Source organism: Etheostoma cragini, chromosome 22 (genome assembly GCF_013103735.1).
Source record: "Etheostoma cragini isolate CJK2018 chromosome 22, CSU_Ecrag_1.0, whole genome shotgun sequence".
In the NCBI taxonomy this organism is placed as follows: Eukaryota; Metazoa; Chordata; class Actinopteri; order Perciformes; family Percidae; genus Etheostoma; species Etheostoma cragini.
The window spans coordinates 7,333,779-7,353,360 of NC_048428.1; the positions used below are offsets into that span (position 1 = coordinate 7,333,779).

The 19,582-nt window shown below is 39.2% G+C and overlaps 1 protein-coding gene across 8 annotated transcripts in view; it reads right to left on the minus strand.

The window, feature by feature from the left end:
* col11a1a (collagen, type XI, alpha 1a) overlaps positions 1 to 19,582 on the minus strand; it is an 87,474-nt gene that overhangs the window by 50,669 nt on the left and 17,223 nt on the right. For 3 of the 8 annotated variants that reach the window (XM_034861811.1, XM_034861817.1, XM_034861810.1), the window contains exons 5-23: positions 16,954 to 17,079; positions 14,890 to 14,979; positions 13,514 to 13,609; positions 11,762 to 12,043; positions 10,079 to 10,144; positions 9,841 to 9,882; positions 9,651 to 9,713; positions 8,020 to 8,094; positions 7,797 to 7,880; positions 6,547 to 6,603; positions 5,179 to 5,232; positions 5,031 to 5,084; positions 3,966 to 4,019; positions 3,717 to 3,770; positions 2,601 to 2,654; positions 2,155 to 2,199; positions 1,889 to 1,942; positions 1,734 to 1,778; positions 681 to 734 (exon numbers count right to left, since the gene is read on the minus strand). In XM_034861811.1, coding sequence (XP_034717702.1) covers positions 681 to 734; positions 1,734 to 1,778; positions 1,889 to 1,942; positions 2,155 to 2,199; positions 2,601 to 2,654; positions 3,717 to 3,770; positions 3,966 to 4,019; positions 5,031 to 5,084; positions 5,179 to 5,232; positions 6,547 to 6,603; positions 7,797 to 7,880; positions 8,020 to 8,094; positions 9,651 to 9,713; positions 9,841 to 9,882; positions 10,079 to 10,144; positions 11,762 to 12,043; positions 13,514 to 13,609; positions 14,890 to 14,979; positions 16,954 to 17,079 — 1,449 coding nt within the window. Of the gene's footprint in view, positions 1 to 680; positions 735 to 1,733; positions 1,779 to 1,888; positions 1,943 to 2,154; positions 2,200 to 2,600; positions 2,655 to 3,716; positions 3,771 to 3,965; positions 4,020 to 5,030; positions 5,085 to 5,178; positions 5,233 to 6,546; positions 6,604 to 7,796; positions 7,881 to 8,019; positions 8,095 to 9,650; positions 9,714 to 9,840; positions 9,883 to 10,078; positions 10,145 to 11,761; positions 12,044 to 13,513; positions 13,610 to 13,814; positions 14,001 to 14,889; positions 14,980 to 16,953; positions 17,080 to 19,582 lie in introns of all 8 variants that reach the window. The other 5 variants (XM_034861812.1, XM_034861813.1, XM_034861814.1 and 2 more) reach the window with 5 other exon arrangements.

Here is a 19,582-nt window from a genome sequence, read left to right on the forward strand (position 1 = left end):
GTGTGTGTGTGTGTGTGTGTGTGTGTGTCGCAGGGGCAATTTCAGGCACTGAAGCTTGCTCTAACAGGTGTGGCAGCTTCGCAGGAATTCCACCAACATGAATAAGATGCATTCAACTGGATCAGTCCCAAAACATTCTCCTTTCGAAATATAAACCCAAGAAAACTACTTTGAAAAAAAGTGTTTGGGGGTTGTGAGTATATATGTGGTGTGTGTGTTTGTGTGTGTGTGTGTGTGTGTGTGTGTGTGTGTGTGTGTGGTGAGAAGAACAGAGGAAGCGTGGGCAGAAAAGAGCTAATTCAAAACGTCGAAATGAAGATAAGCATTACTTTTGACAGGTCAACTTCTGATTTGATGCCTCAGATTTAACTAAAAAGGTACAACCTTGTCTTTTACACCTGGAAGGATAAACTTCACACCATGCTGTGAGGAGGCAGCTGTTTAACTGTGCATTGAATTATTCAAATGCATCTCCGAGTCTGTAAGCTGTCAACAGTGAATCCTAAGTAAATCTGCTTTTCTCTACATGCAGAGTTTGTGGTGGAAGATACAGACTGCAATGAGGCCTAAAACAAGTCTGTATGTGACCCCTTCAGAGTATTAACACATGATGATGCATGCATCAACACTGTGCTTTGCCTTTGACATAAGCTTCACGGGTGTATGATTGATTTGTTTACCTGTGTTCCGGGGATTCCCTGCTGCCCAGGTGGGCCTGGTTCTCCTTGCGGTCCCTGAAATGAGATGGAGGATGTAAAAATTGAACACTACTAATATTCCTCTGTGCCAAATACTGCCGCTTAAATGATAATATTATACTCATCATTCTTATTGCCAACAATCAGGTGGGTTCCCTCCAACCTTCTGCCTATCAACAGCAAATTGACTCTGGAGCGTAAACATGCTTTATTTGAACTGCTTCCAGTGCCGAGTGGAGTAAATAATTCAACTCAAATGGCAACATTTATGTTTAATACTTTAAATGGTCATGTTTACATAATGTAGAAAGGGTGACAATGTTTTGTTTACTGTACAAGCAACAACCAAACTTCAAGATAAAATCCAGCAATGCACGCTCTTATTCTCTACTATATTTAGTGTCATTATTCTGTTTGAGGAATAACTCATTCCACAAGTTATTTGAGTAATTAGTTATACTATGAAAAGGTGTTTTGGTGCACCTTCTTTCACTACTCTGCCTTATCTACTGCAATATGAATGTCTCTCAGATCTTAACTAACTGGGACTGTATCCTATTGTGTCATGAAGTGATAACAAAATACACACCACATACATTAAAAAAAACACTGTAAATGCATTCAAGGACTTGAGGGTACGTTTTAACCAAAATAGCTGTCGCACATTTCAAACTTCATTATAAGCTACTTATCCTGTTTGTCTTACATTTTGACATCGCAATATTGTAATATGACATAAGTGTTGTCTTTTCCTGGTTTTAAAGGCTACAATACAGTAAAGTCATGTCATTTTCTAGCTGTTTGATTATTTTCCTCTACCCACTTAGTCATCATATCCACATTACTGATGATTATTTATCAAAAATCTTTGTCCAATTGTCCAATCCAATAGTCAACCATACAATATAGCCACAATATCGAAATCAATGTATCTGGTCTAAAATATTGTAATATTTGATTTTCTCCATATCGCCCAGCTCTATGTACAGCTTAGTCACTTTGAGTCAGTTTAGTAAAAGTATACTGTGTTCATACCATGTTTCCTTTGGGACCTGGAGGCCCGTCAACTCCAGCAACACCCTGGAAAGGACAAGTCAGAAAAGACTCATGTATACCTTATATCAAGTTTAAGTTAACTTTTAATGATAGTTTACTGTAAGGATATTGATGGTAAACATGATGGTACTTACAGGAGATCCAGGGGGTCCCGGAGGACCACGAGGTCCAAGCAAACCTCTAGGACCCTATGAAGAATGAGAAGCAACAACTTATATTCTATAGTCAAAAAATGTTGAAGAATTTTCAGTTGGACAATCGTGTCCTCTGGTGGATACTTTTGTCAAAGAGAGACTAGATATCAGAGATCACTTAAAAGCAGGCTTTAAGGGAATCTTGTTGGAATCCCATATGTTTGGGATAGCATGATGAAATAATGCCAACAGCAGACAAGACTTACACTTTCGCCAGCTAATCCTCGGGGCCCGATCTCTCCATCCTCGCCCTAATGGAAGAAAAAGACAGAAGGGAGAGTATATGTATTGACTTGGTCTTCACAAATACAGTATGTAAGTAAATTCTGGCATTTTGTATTGAAACATTAAAATGATATCACCACCTACAATGCTAAACTCTAGAAAGCCTGTATTAGACAGGGCCTAATCTCAACATAACCAAATATTGTTGAAGCAGTATCCGCCTAGGGGTGAAGGTGGAGGTTAGAGTGGGGTAGTTAGTTTCAGGGGGAGGACAGGGTAATCACAAACCCTCCACCCTCTCAATTAATAGTCCCCGCCCAGCTGCAGCTGCCTGAGGGCTGAGCTGGTAAACCAACTCAGATGTAACTGGTTCACCTCAGTTTAAGGGCAATTTCTGTTCAAATTCACTCAGAGAGTAAGTGCTTACTCTCTGTCCATCCTCTCCAGAGGCACCTTGGGGTCCCATTGGCCCTGACTCCCCCTAGAGATAGAGAAAGAGAGGAAGAAAGTGAGACAGATTTGGGTTCATTCCTCATTTTATAAACTGATCCCGTCCAATCTGGGATCCAAAAAAACTAGAATCAGCTCTAGGCTCGTTACATGTGTGATACTTTCAGTTGTATATTATTATATACATGTATTGTGTATCATTCTGCTTGTTCTGCTGTTGTGATTTTGAAAACACTTGTTATGCTGTATTCCATGCCTTATATATTTCAACCATACAGTTCTACTTATTGTTTACTTTTGCGTTTTTTGTGGTGCTATTCTTATATTGTTTAGTTGCTGTTGCTGTACTATCGTACCACATTTTAAATTTGTTGGCTTACTGCAGAGCGGTTTATTAATGTGGGGTTAGAGACAACGTTGACATTTTAAGAGAGATAACCCTTTTCATTTTCTTGCCCTCCACAATGAAGGGATTTCTGCTTCCAAGTCTACTCTGTAAAATGTTGGTTCATTCTGCAAACCTGGCATACATCAAATAAGACTTTCTGGCTTTAGTGCAATCCTGCCTACATGTTTTCCATGTCAGGCCTTAAAATGCAGGCAGATTAGTGGTATGAAACAAATTATGCCTTTTTAATTAATAATTGCTCGCATGACATTGCAGTTATTTATTCATCACACTGAAATTAAAGCAAGTTACTCAATGCAATCTCTGACCGGTGAGTGGTGAATGCAGCAAAATATATTTGATTCCAGCCTAAATTTTTGCCATCCACAGTAGAAGTCACCCAACCCTTCAGTCAATCATAAACATCTCCAGTAACTAAGGTATTTGGTTTAAATGCCAGTTCTGTGCCTTATCAAGTAAAGAAAGTTGTATTTTGCTCATAAGCTTAAAAGCATCTACAGGAGTTGTTTCTCAAGCAAAGATCTGGTTCATTATAACTCTCAATGGACAAGTCTCACAGACATTAAACTTTAGTGGGATCTACAACAGTAAAGACTAAAAAGCTGTTTTTGAGAACATCTCAAGTTGTGTTTTTGACATGTTTTTGACAAACTGAACTGGCAACAAGCACCATACTGTACTCACCCTGTGTCCCTTTTCACCAGGCAGTCCGGGCAGTCCATCAAAACCTCTGTCACCCTGTACAGAAACACAGCCGAGGATGTCACCAGACTACACAATATCACCACACATGAAAAATCATCATGGGCTGCAGTATGCTCGTAGCAGTGCTTTATGAAAATAATCATTTTCTCATTTCTCATCTCATTTCTCATTTCTCGTTTCTCATCTGTACTTAGTCACATGAACATGGAACGCTGGGTGATGGCATACCTTGGAGCCTGACTCTCCGGGCATTCCACGGGACCCGTCAGCTCCGGCACGACCCTTAGAAACATTAGCAGAAATTACACATAGACATAAAGACCGACATATTGCAATAGCTTGTAAAATGAGTTTGGGCTATAAACACTGCTGATATTCTAGAAAGGTCTTGTATGTTTAAGATAATTAGAAGTTGTTTTGTTGTGTTATTGTAGTCTTTTTTTGTCTTGTCCAGGTGGCTTGTTGGATTGTGCCATTTGTGCCAGTAATAAGAAAAATGAAATATTTGAAATATTTCTTAAATCACTTAACACCAGAGTATACCTGAAACAGTAGACAGTGTTGGAATCAAAGAGCAGACAGTGAAGCAGAATGCTGACTAACACAAATCACTGGTTGACAAATATCACCAATATTTTTATTTTAAACATTCAAGATGGAACTAAGGGAGACTGGGAATCATATGTAGAGCCTGCCTGTCAGTATACAACATGGGAGAAGTTCTAAAATAATATATAATATTTTCATACTACTCAGATTTTCTGTTGAAGTTATGTTTTTACAATCCTTTGAAACTATAACCTCTTCTCATTTGCTGCTTTATTATTTTTTTTTTATTGTTTGAAGTGACAAAAAAGAGGATGCAAGAAACATTTGTCCGATACAGTAGTATTTTATTAAATCTTGACAATGGCTCACAAATAACCCATGCATCAAGCCTGCATGACTAATTTGCCCATAACTAGTTAATGTTTATTATTAGAAATCAATTAGTTGAAGAAGTTTGGCCCTGCAGAGTGACAGCACTGTGGCACTAATTGCCTCCCACATCCATAGCTAGTTTTCCCATTTTGGCATTTTTAGACAGATTTACTGCCTGGCCATTGATCCAAGGATTGGAGGCAGCGCAGGCGTTTAAGCACATATCAAGCAAATGTTTGTTGGACTGGAAATAAGCCTCTCAACGTTTCAGCAGTGACCACAAGTACAAACAACCACACAGCAACAAACACAGAGACATGTCAGCACACACACAGCACGGTGAGACTGGAACAGGTCATTGAGTTCACTTACCCTCTTGCCAGCTTTGCCAGGTTGTCCTGCGGGCCCTTGGATGCCCCGGGGACCCTGTAAAGACACATAGGGACAACTTAGTGACAAAGGACTAAAAATCTGGGAAATGGCTTACAATCTCAGATGAGGAATATCACTTCCTACTCACCTGTGGACCAGGATCTCCAGATTCACCTTTTAGTCCATGAGCACCAGGCAGACCCTGAAGACAGAGAACACAAAATCAAATGTAAGTACTTTTCATTCAAACTGTGACACATGCAGTTTGCTACCAGACGGGGGAATAAAACATAGTCTAAAGTAAACAGCAGATGGCGGAGTTTAGCTATATTTGCACATTATTTTTGTGTGTTCATCTGAAGAAAAATGAATCCACACGTTCCTGTTACTGCAGATGCATAAACTACCTGGGAACTCCAGTGAAGACAGTCAAAGACAATACGATGGTTTAAATTCTCATACATTCTCTCACTCTACTTTAACTCTCTGACAATTTTTCTTTAATAATGGATAATGTGTAGCAGGTACAAACGATGGTGTTCAAGTTGATGGTAAAGGGTTGTTTTTAGCATGTAAAAGATTAATCCATTTAAAAAGTATGTGAAATGATCCTGATAGCCTTAAATGTTAAAAACACTTGCAGGCACATTGCCACAACCGGGTGTCTTTTGGCATATACTGGAATTCAGTCTAAAAATATAATGCTAAATTGTTAGTCTCAGCTGCCATTTGGGGAACATACTGTGATCTGTCTTCAGACAAAGATAGTGATTTGGTGATTACAGACAGATATTTTAGAATCATAAAATAGCTTTAAGTTGGGTTTTAAACATGTAATCAATCAATAAGGGAAAACTTTTAGAGAGATACATTTGTAGCAGATGAAAGCCACACATTCCTTATCTCAGCCACTGTTTTTTGTATCTATGTATTGACAAATAATTTCAGGTTATTATGCATGACCTTTAGCCCGAGAGGAGCAGGTTTAACAGAGGGTAATTCTTTGTGTCTTTCTAGGGCCTTTTCCTGCAGATTAATAGTGGATTCTGTATCAACAAGCCCAAGAGAAGGAAGGGGGTTATGGGGGTGGGGGATGCTGTGGACCAACAACAAAATGACATTTTCTTGACAGCTAATAGCAGCCAAACAGCTAGGCAGTGTGGCCACCGAGCCACCTACCACTGATGCATCAAAACAATATTTCTAAACAAACTGTTCTGGTCTCTTCCAATACATTTGTCCTGAAAACACTGAGATGGTTTTTCTGAGACAATCCAGAACTGTCTACAGCTTTGTATTCCAAAGCTATTTCTGAAATATTGGTGAGAAGCATACATCGTCAAGGTTTGGGTAATTGTAACTTTAATAGTCATAGCCATAATATAGATGGATAGGTAAAATACATATCCTGTGTGCTTACGACAACTTTTATTATCAAATGCACGTATGATACATGGCATGTAGCCAAATTTGTACAAACCACCACCACAAAAACAAAAACAAAAAGCAGACTCACCACTGGTCCAGATCTTCCTGTCAAACCCATTGGCCCTGAGGGTCCCCTCATAGCCAGCTGCAGGGTACAGGCACAGACAAGAACAAGGGGAAATTCCATGTTTTGAGGAAGAAAATCCACATTTTGTATAGAGCATTTATTATGTGCTTGTATACGTTTTTGCCGTGTCATATTAACTTATTTAAATGTGGATTTTACACACAACACCTTGTTTCTCTTATGTGCCATATATTATTTATTTGTACTGCAAGTTTCATATTCCATGCTGAACTGAATCTGTGATTTCTTTTAATTGACTTAGACACGTGTTATTGTTATGTGTGGGTTGTTTTAAGATAGAATACAATCAAAATCAATATAATGTATGACTGATAATGTAATTTGATGGTGACCATCATTTTAGATCAAATTAGATTTTTTAGATTAGCGATATGAATTTTTAAAGTGCTAGGCAAATGACAAATCATATTACATATTGACAATTACATTTATTTTTATTGGTCATTTTTTACCATACTTTTTTATACTTTATTTTGCTTCTTCAGAGTTTTAAAAGGAGTACAATGAGAAATGCAACTAATGCATATCTGTAATCACTTTATCTAGTTTGCATTCTTAATCCTAAATGTCTGTGCGCATCTTGCTCTTTTTGCTTTCATACTATATAACAAATCCTTCAAAGCAAAGCATGAAAGACAATTTTATTCATTAAAATGAATACAATGCCTTTGGGTCTATTTTTATATTCTACACTATGTTTGTCATTCTCTAATGGCTTTCTTATGTGTTGTCTTATGGTACAGCAAACTCAGAAATGAATTTCTACACCTAATCTCTTTGTTAGCTGTGGTCCCTGACTGTGTAATTAATGTGCAATATCGTCTACAGAAGTCCAGAGCTTCTCTTTTCCTCTAACCACCCACCTCATCTTCTACATATACAAAAAGACATTTTCTACACCTGTTGGTTTAGCCCACCCGCAGGTCGAGAGCCCCTAAAGTATTTTTAACAGTCTCTCCAGTCTGTCCATCTGTTCAAAGCGGTCTTTTTATGTTGTTGCTCTTCAGCCTGCTCGGCATGTCTCCTTTTAGCCTTGCAAGGCAAACAAAATGCAGTTTACTCCCCTTCCCTCCCCACCAAATACTGTCTCCTTCATCCTTCCCCTCCTTTCCCCCTACAGCTGTGAGTATGGAGCAGGGTGGGCGTGCGGTGTTGGCCACAGCCTTTTTTTAATGTCCATTTCTACTCACTCTGGCCTGGGAAAGGATGGCCTGGGCTTGGGCTTCCTGGGCCGACACCACTGGACCCTTCTCACCATCGCCACCAAAACGAAACTGTTGAACACAGATAGCCATTAAAAAAGTTGCTCAAACTGTTTGTCTGCACTATTCAATAACTTAGAAATTAGCCTATTTATGAAATGATATGATAAAAATGTTGCTGGTATGTAGTGCTGTTGCGTTGAGCACTTACTGGCAGCATCAGCATGGTACCAGGGGGCCCGGCCAAACCATCAGCACCAGGCAGACCAGCACGACCAGGAGGACCCTGCAATACACAAGACATGCCACCAGATTTATAGAATTGATTAACTTTATAAAAACTAACATTGGTAAGAAAAAAAAAAAACATAAAATAAAAACGTGTTGATGGAGATTTTGATTTCCTCTTCCTCTGGTGCCTCCTCTGATTCTTAAAAATACAAATCATAAAGCTGCTTGTAGGTATGCAATGTACAGTATATGTTATCACATCTAAATAGCTAAACTATGTGGTTTGAATAAAAATGCACAAAATGCAGAAACATATGTGTGCATACTTTTGCTAGGATATTGCTTTGTACCTGAAAATGTATCATGAGTTGTTTTGTGTTTGACACACACTTTCACATCCTCTCACACACAAACACACACACACACACACACACACACACACACATACACACACACACACACACACACACACACACACACACACACAGATATAGCAACACATTCTGGAGTTGTGTTGTTTGATTAACATGTGCTCCTTCGCCTCCAGCACATACATACTAGCCTGTCTGTCTGTAAACCATGCTACTGTGTACGGTCCAAAACCAAAATCCTTTTCCATTCATTCTGGAGTTCATGTTTGTGTGTATGAATGTCTGTGGAACAGAGAGAGTCTAAAGAGCAAAGCGTTAAATCTGGTTACTGCTTACCAAGGAAAAAAACAAAAATCATTCCTTATCTTCTAATCTTCAAGAGACCATGATAATTGATGTGATAAAATGTTTTTCCTTAAGGTCTTTGCACACTATGCTTAAAGTATGTACTTAAGAAGTAGAAGTACTTACTTTAAAAGTAAAGTACTTACGCAGTAAAAATAGTGGAGCTCCAGCATCCCTCCACTGACTCTATTCTGTTTTATGCATACTCAGACACCTTGGGGTGGATTATAGTGCTTAAAGCAGGTAATCGTAGCTTGGCTGTGTAAAAATGTTAATATTTACCTTCAAGAGTTTGTAATCAATTTAAGCCGAGGTTACTTCATAGATACTGTTGCTAAGGTTCTTGCTATTATTTCTACACTGATGTACAATGATGGATGAGATGATGAGCGATCTTTCCCAATATACAATTTTATTCACCTGCCAAAAAAAATATCTAATGTAGCCAAAACGGTTCTATACAGCAGCATTATATCATTTAATATAGCACAGAGTACACAAATAACAATCTATTTTATAATCTATTTATTATCTATAATCTACAAGTTATCAAAATTACTTTTAAAGATTCTTACAGGTCATCTTATCAATCAAGTGATAAACACATAAACACTCATTTAGTGGTGCCAATTAGATCACTGGCTGTGGTGTTGCATGCTAACACTTAACAGTAAGCTACTAGCACAATCTCAAGTAAGGAAGTTTTACATGTAACTTACATAAATTTATCTTACATAAATATGATTCAACATAAGAGTCTTTGGATGGTATACCAAGTCAAAAATCTTCCAATTATTAGATCAGATTTTTGCTGTCTCAACAGGTAAGTTTGAACACATTACATTTACAGTGTAAAAAATACGTGGGTGGTTTGGGGACCGAACTGACAACTCACCCTGTCCCCAGAATCTCCAGCAGGGCCTGGGGGTCCTTGTAGGCCTGAGGGACCTGGAAGACCCTAAAAAGACAAAGCTCAGTCATCAGACTACCAGCAGAAGAGCTCTTTCAATTCTGAAAACAATGGTGTATAATTGTGCCCAGGTGCAACACACTGACGTATTTTTTTTCCCAAGCAATATACTCACAGCTGGTCCGGAGGGTCCTGGTGGTCCTTCAATCAGCATGCCCTTAAAAAAAACACGTTGTTTCACACCAAAAACACTGTGCAAGAGCTTGTTTAGGATAAGTCAACTAATTTGGGTTCCGATCATTTGCAACTGATGCGATACAAGTGAGAGAACGTTTTAACAGCTCACTAAGAAAACAGAATAATTTGACATGAAATAATTTGACGAACTACAATGACATGATTATATCACTTACAGGCTCAATGACAGCAGGCTCGCCCTTTTCTCCCTTCTGGCCAAAGGCTCCTCCAGCCCCCGCAACCTGCAGTCACAAAGCAAACAGAGGTGACATTCTTCACACAGCAGCTATAGTCCACTGGTGAAGGGATAGCAATGATGAACAAGAAGGATGTTTGTTAGTGCTGGAACAATCCATCAATATCACATACTTAGGTGCAACTACTGTAGCTATGTAAGAGGCAGAGAGTAAATCAAGAATGACCCAAAGTGAAATAACATTATGTGACCAAACAGTAAAAATGTTAGTTGTACTGAGCAAGAATGTACCTCTATGTGCTTGAAATGTAGCAATGTTGTCATAGCATTGCCATTGTGCAGTGTGGCTAATGATGACCAAATAAAATGTTGCTAAACGAGGCAACTGTCTGTGGTTTGTTTATCATCTGTAAAAGCAGGCTCGGTAGCAAACAACAGCTTTTAGCTGAGCTGGCCCAGAGAATATTAAGATAAAACAGATTGGTGATGCTGTTATACCCTCATTGTTTGCTGTGAAGTTTGCTGGAAGTGATGTCATGTAGCGTTTTATGTGCAATGAGCACCTTTCCCCTACCCCCGGTAAAAAACTAATATATAGTAACAGACATTGCCTTACAATGTACAGTTTCACATTTAAGTGAAGTAAAGCATCTTCTTTTCTAATATTTGTGCACTAATGCAAATGACAAAATCTAAATACAAAGCTGAACACAACTGTATTTTATTTGTGGTACGGTTCAGCTGCATTATGTGTTTTGGGGGTAAAAGTGGAGAAGGTTGGAAGAGATGGGAAGGACAAAAAGCTTTAAGCTAGAAGTTTGTCCAAGAGTGGGAGGTTGGGCGGTGTGTGCGTAGAAGGGTACTAACAAGACCATTAAAGTCCTTGCCCTCACATGCTGACTGTACCCACAGGCACACATCCACAAATTTCTACATAGGTTTGCTGATGTTCTAAAAGTAGAACAGCACTGGGGCCAAAATGGATAAACAAAGATGAAGTGTAAAGAAGGATGTATTTTAAATATTCATACTTTACGCAGATGACAAGCTGTGATAAGGAATCCATAACATCTTGATTACGATTGCGTGTGAGTGTGTGTGTGCTGTGAATGAGTTTGGGGCTAATTGCTGTGCATAGAGGGAGGGATATGACAGACAGGCTGCTTGTTAAAATGTCAGAGGAGGAGAGGGAGAGATCCAATCTGGCTGCGGAGATGAGTGAGTGGGGAGGGGAACGTGTGGCTCGTTGGGTATGTATGGGTGGTGTGTAGGTTGGGCCGACATCAACTGAAGGCTGTGTGAGGAGAGAGATGAAGTTTAAAGAAAGAAGAACAAAATATGTGTGTGTATACTTTAGGTGTTTGTGCACACACACTGTATAGTATGTCAGAATGTGATTTAATAAATTAAGAAGTTATCAGTCATACTCTTTCTTAGAAAACACAGGTGCATGCATTGTCCCTGTCATAGCTGTCAATCATTAAATCCCCAGTAACACACAAGTGAGACGGCAGCAAGACTCCACACCATGACACATTACCAAGCAACCAACTAGGAAGGCGTGCACTGGAAGACAGAGTGAGTTCATTACACGTACAGAATCCCTAATGCGTGCTGTTCATGCTCACACCCCTCAGTCACGAGGCAAGGGTGTGGTACTTACGGTGCTCTCAGAAACGTCAGTTTCAGCAGCAACCCCAGGCCCCACCTCATCATCGTAGGCTCCCGTGGGTTTGGACAGGGCCGTGCCATACTCATCATATGCTCCGTAATCATACAACCTGTTGTCAATCTCGCCCAAGTCATACTCCTTTAACGTATATTCCTTAAGGTCATATGCTTCCGCACCAGTGTCCAAGTTGTCCACCGTTTCTGGGACAATGGACTCCGGAGCAATGGGAGTGGCCTCAGTGACATATGCACCGACAACATCCTCCTCCACAGCCTTCCAGGTGTTACCCAAGCGAAGAAGGGGGTTCGTAATGGTGAGCAACCAAGGAAATAAGCATGTTAGCTAAGCAATTGAGGAAAATGGTCTACTTATAGATGTTATTAAAGCAAATTGAAAATAAATTCAGCATGATATGCAGAAAACTAAATTTTAAACAGCAATGGTAACACCATATTTATTCCAACAACAATACAAATCTTAAGTTATCATTGAGGAAGAAAATATCTGACAGTTACTATTGTGTTATTGTAAATTGAATCTGTCCAACAACAAAAATATATATATATTATTATATGCTGATTAAGTATCTGCGTTTACAATCCTAGAAAATAACTGGTGTTAAACTTTTCCATGGATATATGGATTGATATGTTACAAATGACGTAAGCTCTTTTAAATTATACATTCATTAAATACAATTGTGCAATTATCCCTACAGTACACCTAAGTTTAGTAAATAGACATGTTATAATACAAAGGAATAAATGAGGTGTTACCATAGTGGCTGAATAAAATCATCAACTCTGAGGATCAAAAGTTAGTTAACCATAAATGTCACATAGACTTTGTTATCTCAGCCTTCTTTTCTCTCTCATCATACAACCATACATAATATACTGATACAGACAGTAAAAAAGGCTGAAATGACACTAGCAGCTATTTGCATGGAAATATATCAATCATCAGATTGAAGTAGCTGTGCACATATGTAGAGTGCATCGAGATGCATACAACTCAAATTTACTTTTGTTAGTCAACAAATCCATTTTGATAGAATATGTTTCAAACCGGCTGTGTATGTATTAATACACTCTGTATTTGGCACAATTACTACAAACACAATCACCTGGCACAATGTTTTCTTTCATTCCAAACTGATCACTGTTTGGCTTTAGCTTCAGATAACAGCAAAGTGGATGCGCACAGTTATTTTTGGCAGTAATTGATCTTGCCAAGTGATATATTCAAAATTGCCTGGAGAATGACATCCACTTTGTCAAATGCTGCGGTAGATAACGCACATTCAGAGCTGGCTGTGAGGAGAATTTAGTTCTTTTAGGGGTTATTAGCAGAACTAGTGATCAAAACCAAGCTTAAGATGTGATGGACAGGGCACATTTTGTTAAACAGATAATCCACTACTCTCCACATTTATGAGTGACATTGGATGAGAGAGGCTCTGTCATCATCAACTTCTTCCACATTATTTTCTAAGCATGCAATGCATCCCTATAATCCACAGTGTATGCAGTAAAACAAGTGGGTTGTAGCTTTTAAACATTAACAAATCTTCCCTGTCCATAAGTTCTGCCACACATCAAAATCTTAAGTTAGAAGACACAACGATTCATTGGAATGGTTGTGTCATTTCATACCAGATACTTCCTTGTGTAAAATCTTCCCGGCCCAAATTTCCCAAAACAGCCATTTTTAGAAGTACATGAGAATAAGGATGAAAATTACCTCGCTGGGTCCGCTCGTGGGAAAGGGAGCCTGAGTTTGAGTACCATCTACAGTTCCGTAGTCAAAGTCTGTATTGTAATCTCCTACATTGTTTGGCTGAGTCATGTTGAAAAAAGGAAAGAAATATAAAGCGAAGGTTAACCCAAAGGCTCAAACCAGAGGTTATTTGCTATGGGACCTTTCAAGCTGGCTACTTCTACACAAAAGAGGTTAGCGAGCTCTCAGTCTGCCATCATAGATTTTCCCTTCAAGGTTGGAAGATCTTGATGGGATTTGTTCTTGTCTTAACATGAACGTTTACCCTAAAATTGCCTCTTGGTCGACTTGGCGCTGTGGCCTGGTAGCCAGGCATCTGTCGCTTCTTCTTAGAGGCAAACTTTTTAGCTGGTGACTTTTTGGCAGCAAAGAAGTTTAAGGGCTTGGCCTTAGTTTTACTGAGGGACTTTCTGGTCCTCTTCTTTTTCATGGAGACACTACGTTTCTTTCTCTGGAGGAGGTTGCGGCGACAAAGAACACCAAGACAAACATGGAACATTCAAAAGTGGAAATGATTTAAAGACACAATACGTGGCCGTTGTACAGAGTCCATTCCAGCCAAGCTGTCAGACCCCATGTGATCCACTTGCCAGTTGCAGCCAATGTACAGTAGTTGGCCTGCGTGGTGTGTCTGAAAATGTTGACCATGTACACCAACTACATAGGCTGAAACTGGAATGCTGACCATGTTAAAGTTAACTTTAGATCATGTAACAGTTGGGTGAAAAGGATGCTGCACAACAATTGAGGACTGTGCCTTTCATGTGACATACAGGAGAATCTTTGGGCACATATAAGGAGCTATATAGGAAAGTTGCACAAACAAACAGGATTTGCCTTTCAGCAACTCTTTAGAGCCATTGCAGTAATAAAATAGTGAAAGTAAAAGTTTGCCAATATCCATATGTATACAATAGTTTTAAAGACATGCTGGAATGCAAAAAAAACACTCAAAGCAGATGGCATTTTCCCAGTGAGAGAAGGCAGCAGCCTCATAAAACAGACACAAGGAGGACTGACACACATAGTATGTTTACATGCACACTTAAAGTTCTACCTCCGCTGCCTTGCTGCAAGGTCATAATCAGAGTAGGCATAACCAGGTCAGGACAACTAGATTATTGCTCATCTTTCAATGTAGTGGGGCGAAAACACTTTGGGCTGAAACATTCTAATCATTATATGATCATGAAGGGGATTACTCCCGGTTACTGGAGTATTGGCGTGCACGTAAACATAACATTGAGACATCACAGGGACAACACAAGGCGAACTGAACAATGGATGGATGAAGGGCAAAAAGAGACATTACAAACTTTTTTTTTCCTTTTTTCATTTACCTGTGGGTCAGAATACTCATCGGTTGGAATGGTGTCTGTGGCTCCCTCAGAGTAATCATAGAACTGAGAGTAATCTAAATCAGTAGTGTACTAGGGAGGTGGGGATAGAGAGAGGAGAGAGAGTGGAATGAAGAGAATTCTTAGTGTTAGCATTAGTGCTCTTTCAGCAAGAGGATGATACATATTGTACATATCATCCTGGGCATGCTACATGTTCAAACAGGTAAAGCCAAAGTGTGATGCTGTAATGCATTTTAATGTTTCATTTATAACATATTAAGAAGCAAGTCTTTTAATAACTAACAAATAATGACCTTTAAATAATCAAAGCCAAGTGTTACTAAATTAGATAATGGTCTTAATATGGTAAAGAAACAAACAAATGCTGAAACTAGCCATGTGTGTCTTAGCCCACAAAACGTAAGCAGATGGGATGTTTAAGAACTCATAAAACAACAAGGAAACCACAAAGACAAAAACACCAGCTGCATTTCAGGGTTATTGTAATGGAACTTTCTTACTGCAAGCATGTAAATTGTACACTTCAGTACTTTTAAGTTCCGCTAGATAAAAGGGGTCTGATATAAAAAAGTGCATCTTTTAGTTAAGTAGTTCTCTTGCATTTTCTTATTAAAGATGGGAAAAGGAAACTATACAGTACAATATAATTAAACTCTGCAATAATACTCTGATAAATGACTTCTAGTCATTAAGGTTTGTTACTTTATGCTGAAACTTGAAATTGAAGTCTGAAGATGATACAATGCTAAACTCATTCAAAATGATAGGTTATAGTATTTAGCAGCATGTCATTTCCAATTATCAAACTAATGAAGCCTGGATGGTTCTCCGGGGACTCTGGCATTATTTAGGTCCAGGCTCCACATTGCAATTTTATAGCTGGTCAGTGTCCATAATTGTTTCTCCCATGCCCCTTGTAATCATCTTAATGATTAAAGGGCTTGACTTGTTGCATTTAAAACTGATGTAGTTTTAAGTGTGTGAGTAGTTAAAATCACTAATACATCTATGGAATAACAAAGAGAGAAATGTATTCCACTGTGTCATTGGCTGCTGCTTGGTCAACTCTTACTTACAGGAATAAAAATTACACAAGTAAACAGTTGGGGTTAATAGGCTGTTATAAATTGCAGAAAAAGAGAGAGATAGAATAGGTAGCCCTACCAGCTGCTTTCAATATAACTTCAAAATTAACATTTCACACTGCATGTTGATCAGCGCTGATTGAACTCTTCAGCGTTTGCAGTGTGGTCATTAAATTAGTCATTATTGTTGGTACTTTAAATGGTAAATACACACTAAATATCACAGGTCAGACACCAGCTGCTGCTGCGCTGCTTACCATGCGTTAAAATCCTCAAGCAAGGTGCACGTCTTGCCACACACACCTCCAATCAGGCACATCACAACGGGCACCTTTGACCGCTGATGGAAGACACCTGCTATGACATCACTAATTGGGGTGTGGAAAGATGTGCACCATGCACAGTTTTAAGAATTCATTTAGTGCAAATTTACCCCAACGGTTTGATACAGTATGTCTGCCAATATGTGAACATATTGAAATACTGTCAATTGAATACATTCAAATTCATATACTTGTCTGTGTGATCATTTTGCCAGTACTAGTGTAGCCTGACTAATCAGCACTTAACTGATTCACTTTACATGTCTACAATACCTGATCTATTGTATGGTAAATCTCCTTAATTATATCCTACTTTAACAAAGATGTTTTCCGTAGTGTAAAACATACTTAGCCACATACTAAAGTGGAGCTATGAAGTGCATTAACAGTACAAGGCAAAAGCCCTACCAAAGTGGAAACAGATACACAGGCAACTATCAAAGCATTTCATTTGCGAATAAAACCTGACATCTGTGAGTGCTTTGCATGTCAAAGACATCAGCAGGCCATGAAACTGGCCATTAAGCAATGCTAAAGTGAAGCTCTCTAATATCTCCTGATATAAAAATAGAAATGAATCAGGCCCATTGATTGGTCCTCTGTTGTATCTCCCCCACCCTCCCTGGTTGGCTGACCTCTGCCTCTGGCTCCTGGGCCTGCAGGGAATCACTGTGGGGGGTGTGACAGTCGGGGCTGTAATGTTCACAGTAGTCATATGCTGCTTTGGGATCAGCCGCAATCAGAAGTTGCTGGATGTCACCCTGCAGAAAACAGAAAAAGAAAAATGTGTCACATCACCTACCATCATACAGGAACACATGTTGCCCATAAGTAATACACCATTTACAAAATATATTGATATTAGGAATCACTACTTTGAAATAGATGTATTTACAAAAGGTAGATAAAATGTTGTCTTTTGCAAAAGACCAGCTTGTGCGTGCACACACACGCACACACACACACACACACACACACACACAAACACGTCATGTCTCATCTTGCTCACACACTCACACATACTGGGTGAAGTGGTCTACTGTAAATGCAAATCTTAAATTGCAGATGTGATCTCTTAGGTCCCATACACTTATAGAGTCTGGCAGAGTAAATACCCCTCTTGTATGATTAAACAGCTTGACACACACCCCACAGAGTCCACACTCACATGGTGCAGGGAGGAAGCTCAGTTCAGACACTAGGAAGATTGTTATTATCAGCGCCAGGGTTTACCTCAGGAAATCAAATAAACATGTATCATCAAGACACAAGCAACACCTGGGATGTCCATGTGTGCTACAGTATAATACTGTTCAGTAAGGTTTACTATTCAACATTTACCGTTTTGTTTACTGTCGTACTATTTTTTTAAGTTTAAGTTATAGCTGAACGGTAAAATATTCTGTCATAGTTTATAACTTTGTCCTAACTCTTTAACAACCCATTTGTTTTTAAACCATTGCCAAAAAAAGGAAATAACATTATTGTTTCTGGCCACAAAACAAGTCAAGCTCCAAATCACACTCTATGATCAACCGCTTTAAATTTGGAGTTTAAAATAGCTCACAAGACCACTGTGAGCTATTTACTTACTGATGGTGTCTGATGCAGTGAGTGTCACAGGGGATTGTGCTATAATTAAGCCATTTCTAAAAATGTTAATAACTAAAACAAACAAAAAAATGTTTATCACAAACCAACAGTACACAATGGTTTTGTCTGAAAACAATTAAAATAGCAGACAGGAAAAATTAAAACTGTGAAAATCTGGAAAAGTTGCTCAAGCCACAATGTTCTCTCTATGGTTGGGACAGCTAACCACAATGCTTGATGCCATTCCAGCACCGTCTCGCCTCGTTATCAGTCCTACAGCTAAAGCACACAGCTCACTGCAAGACAGCAAAACATTTTGGCGAAAGCATCTGGATTTTTCTTTGGATCCTGTAATTGCTTGAACCGAGTTCCTGGAGGCTGGTTTTTGAGCCTTTATACACATTGTACAGACAGCTGAGGGGGGGGGTCTTGGGAGGTGGATGAAGGGACATGTCTTTGGTTAGGATGTTTGGCAGGCGAGCACACAGAGATGCCTGAGCCCAGAGGTAAAATCCTGATGCACTTGTGTGAGCAGGGACACTATATGCTGAGAAAGAACAGATGAATGGCAGAAGAACACGAGAGAAATTAAGCAGGCTGCAACTTGTCATGAGAATGTGTGCATGTTTGTGTGCACACCTTCCTGTGTTAAAACTAGATATATGGATCTTTAACATTTACCTTAGTATAAACAGCAATGTGTTAAGGCTTGCCCCATGGGAAAACAAGCAGTGCTCCTTGAAACTTTATCTGTGTAACCATCCATCAACACAGCTTCAGTTTGACAATGTCCAGAGGAATGCTACTTTACCTTGATTTTCTCTCACTGGTTGAATGTTTCTCTAACAATTAAAGCATATATTGTCATTCAAGTACAAGTAAGGCACCAAACTTGAAACAATAACATGCAGCACATACTGCCTTGCTTGTTACTAAATTAAAGGGACTTGGCTCATTAATCAAATACACAGATTGCCAATCTAAAGAATGTTAGGCCTCATTCCAGCCTTCTGATTTTATGGGCCAATCACAGTACTTCTGCTCATACCCTTTTTAAAGGAACACGCCAAGTTATTGGGACTTTAGCTCATTCACCATATCCCCCAGAGTTAGACAAGTCCATACATACCCTTCTCATCTCCGTGCGTGCTGTATCTCTGTCTGACACCCCCAGCATTAGCTTAGCCTAGCAATGATCCTGCAGGTAACTGGCTCCAATTAGCTACTGCTTTGAATAAGTAACAAAATAACGCTAACATGTTCCTATTTACATGTTGTGATTTGTATAGTCACAGGGTGTACAAATAACAAGGTCACATGAGACACAGACATATTCTAACTACATACCAACTGGGAACTATATTCTCAGAAAGGTGAAGCACCGGTATTTCTGCTACTTGGGCGGAGTGATTTGCTCGCCGCACCTGAGAATCCTGGTCACGGAGCAAAGAGTTTGCCTGGAGTCTGCTCAGAGTTGGAGTAATAGATTCAACAATTACTAGATACTAAAAGCATAGTTACAATCATAGGGGTTTGCTGTATTGTAAAGAGCTGAAACAATAAACCGGGGAGTCCTTGTAGTACCACAAAGTTTCATAGAATTCCAACTAAACACGCTGACCGCTGAATCTATGGCTATACTTCCTCTGGATATGGATCCAAATACACCTG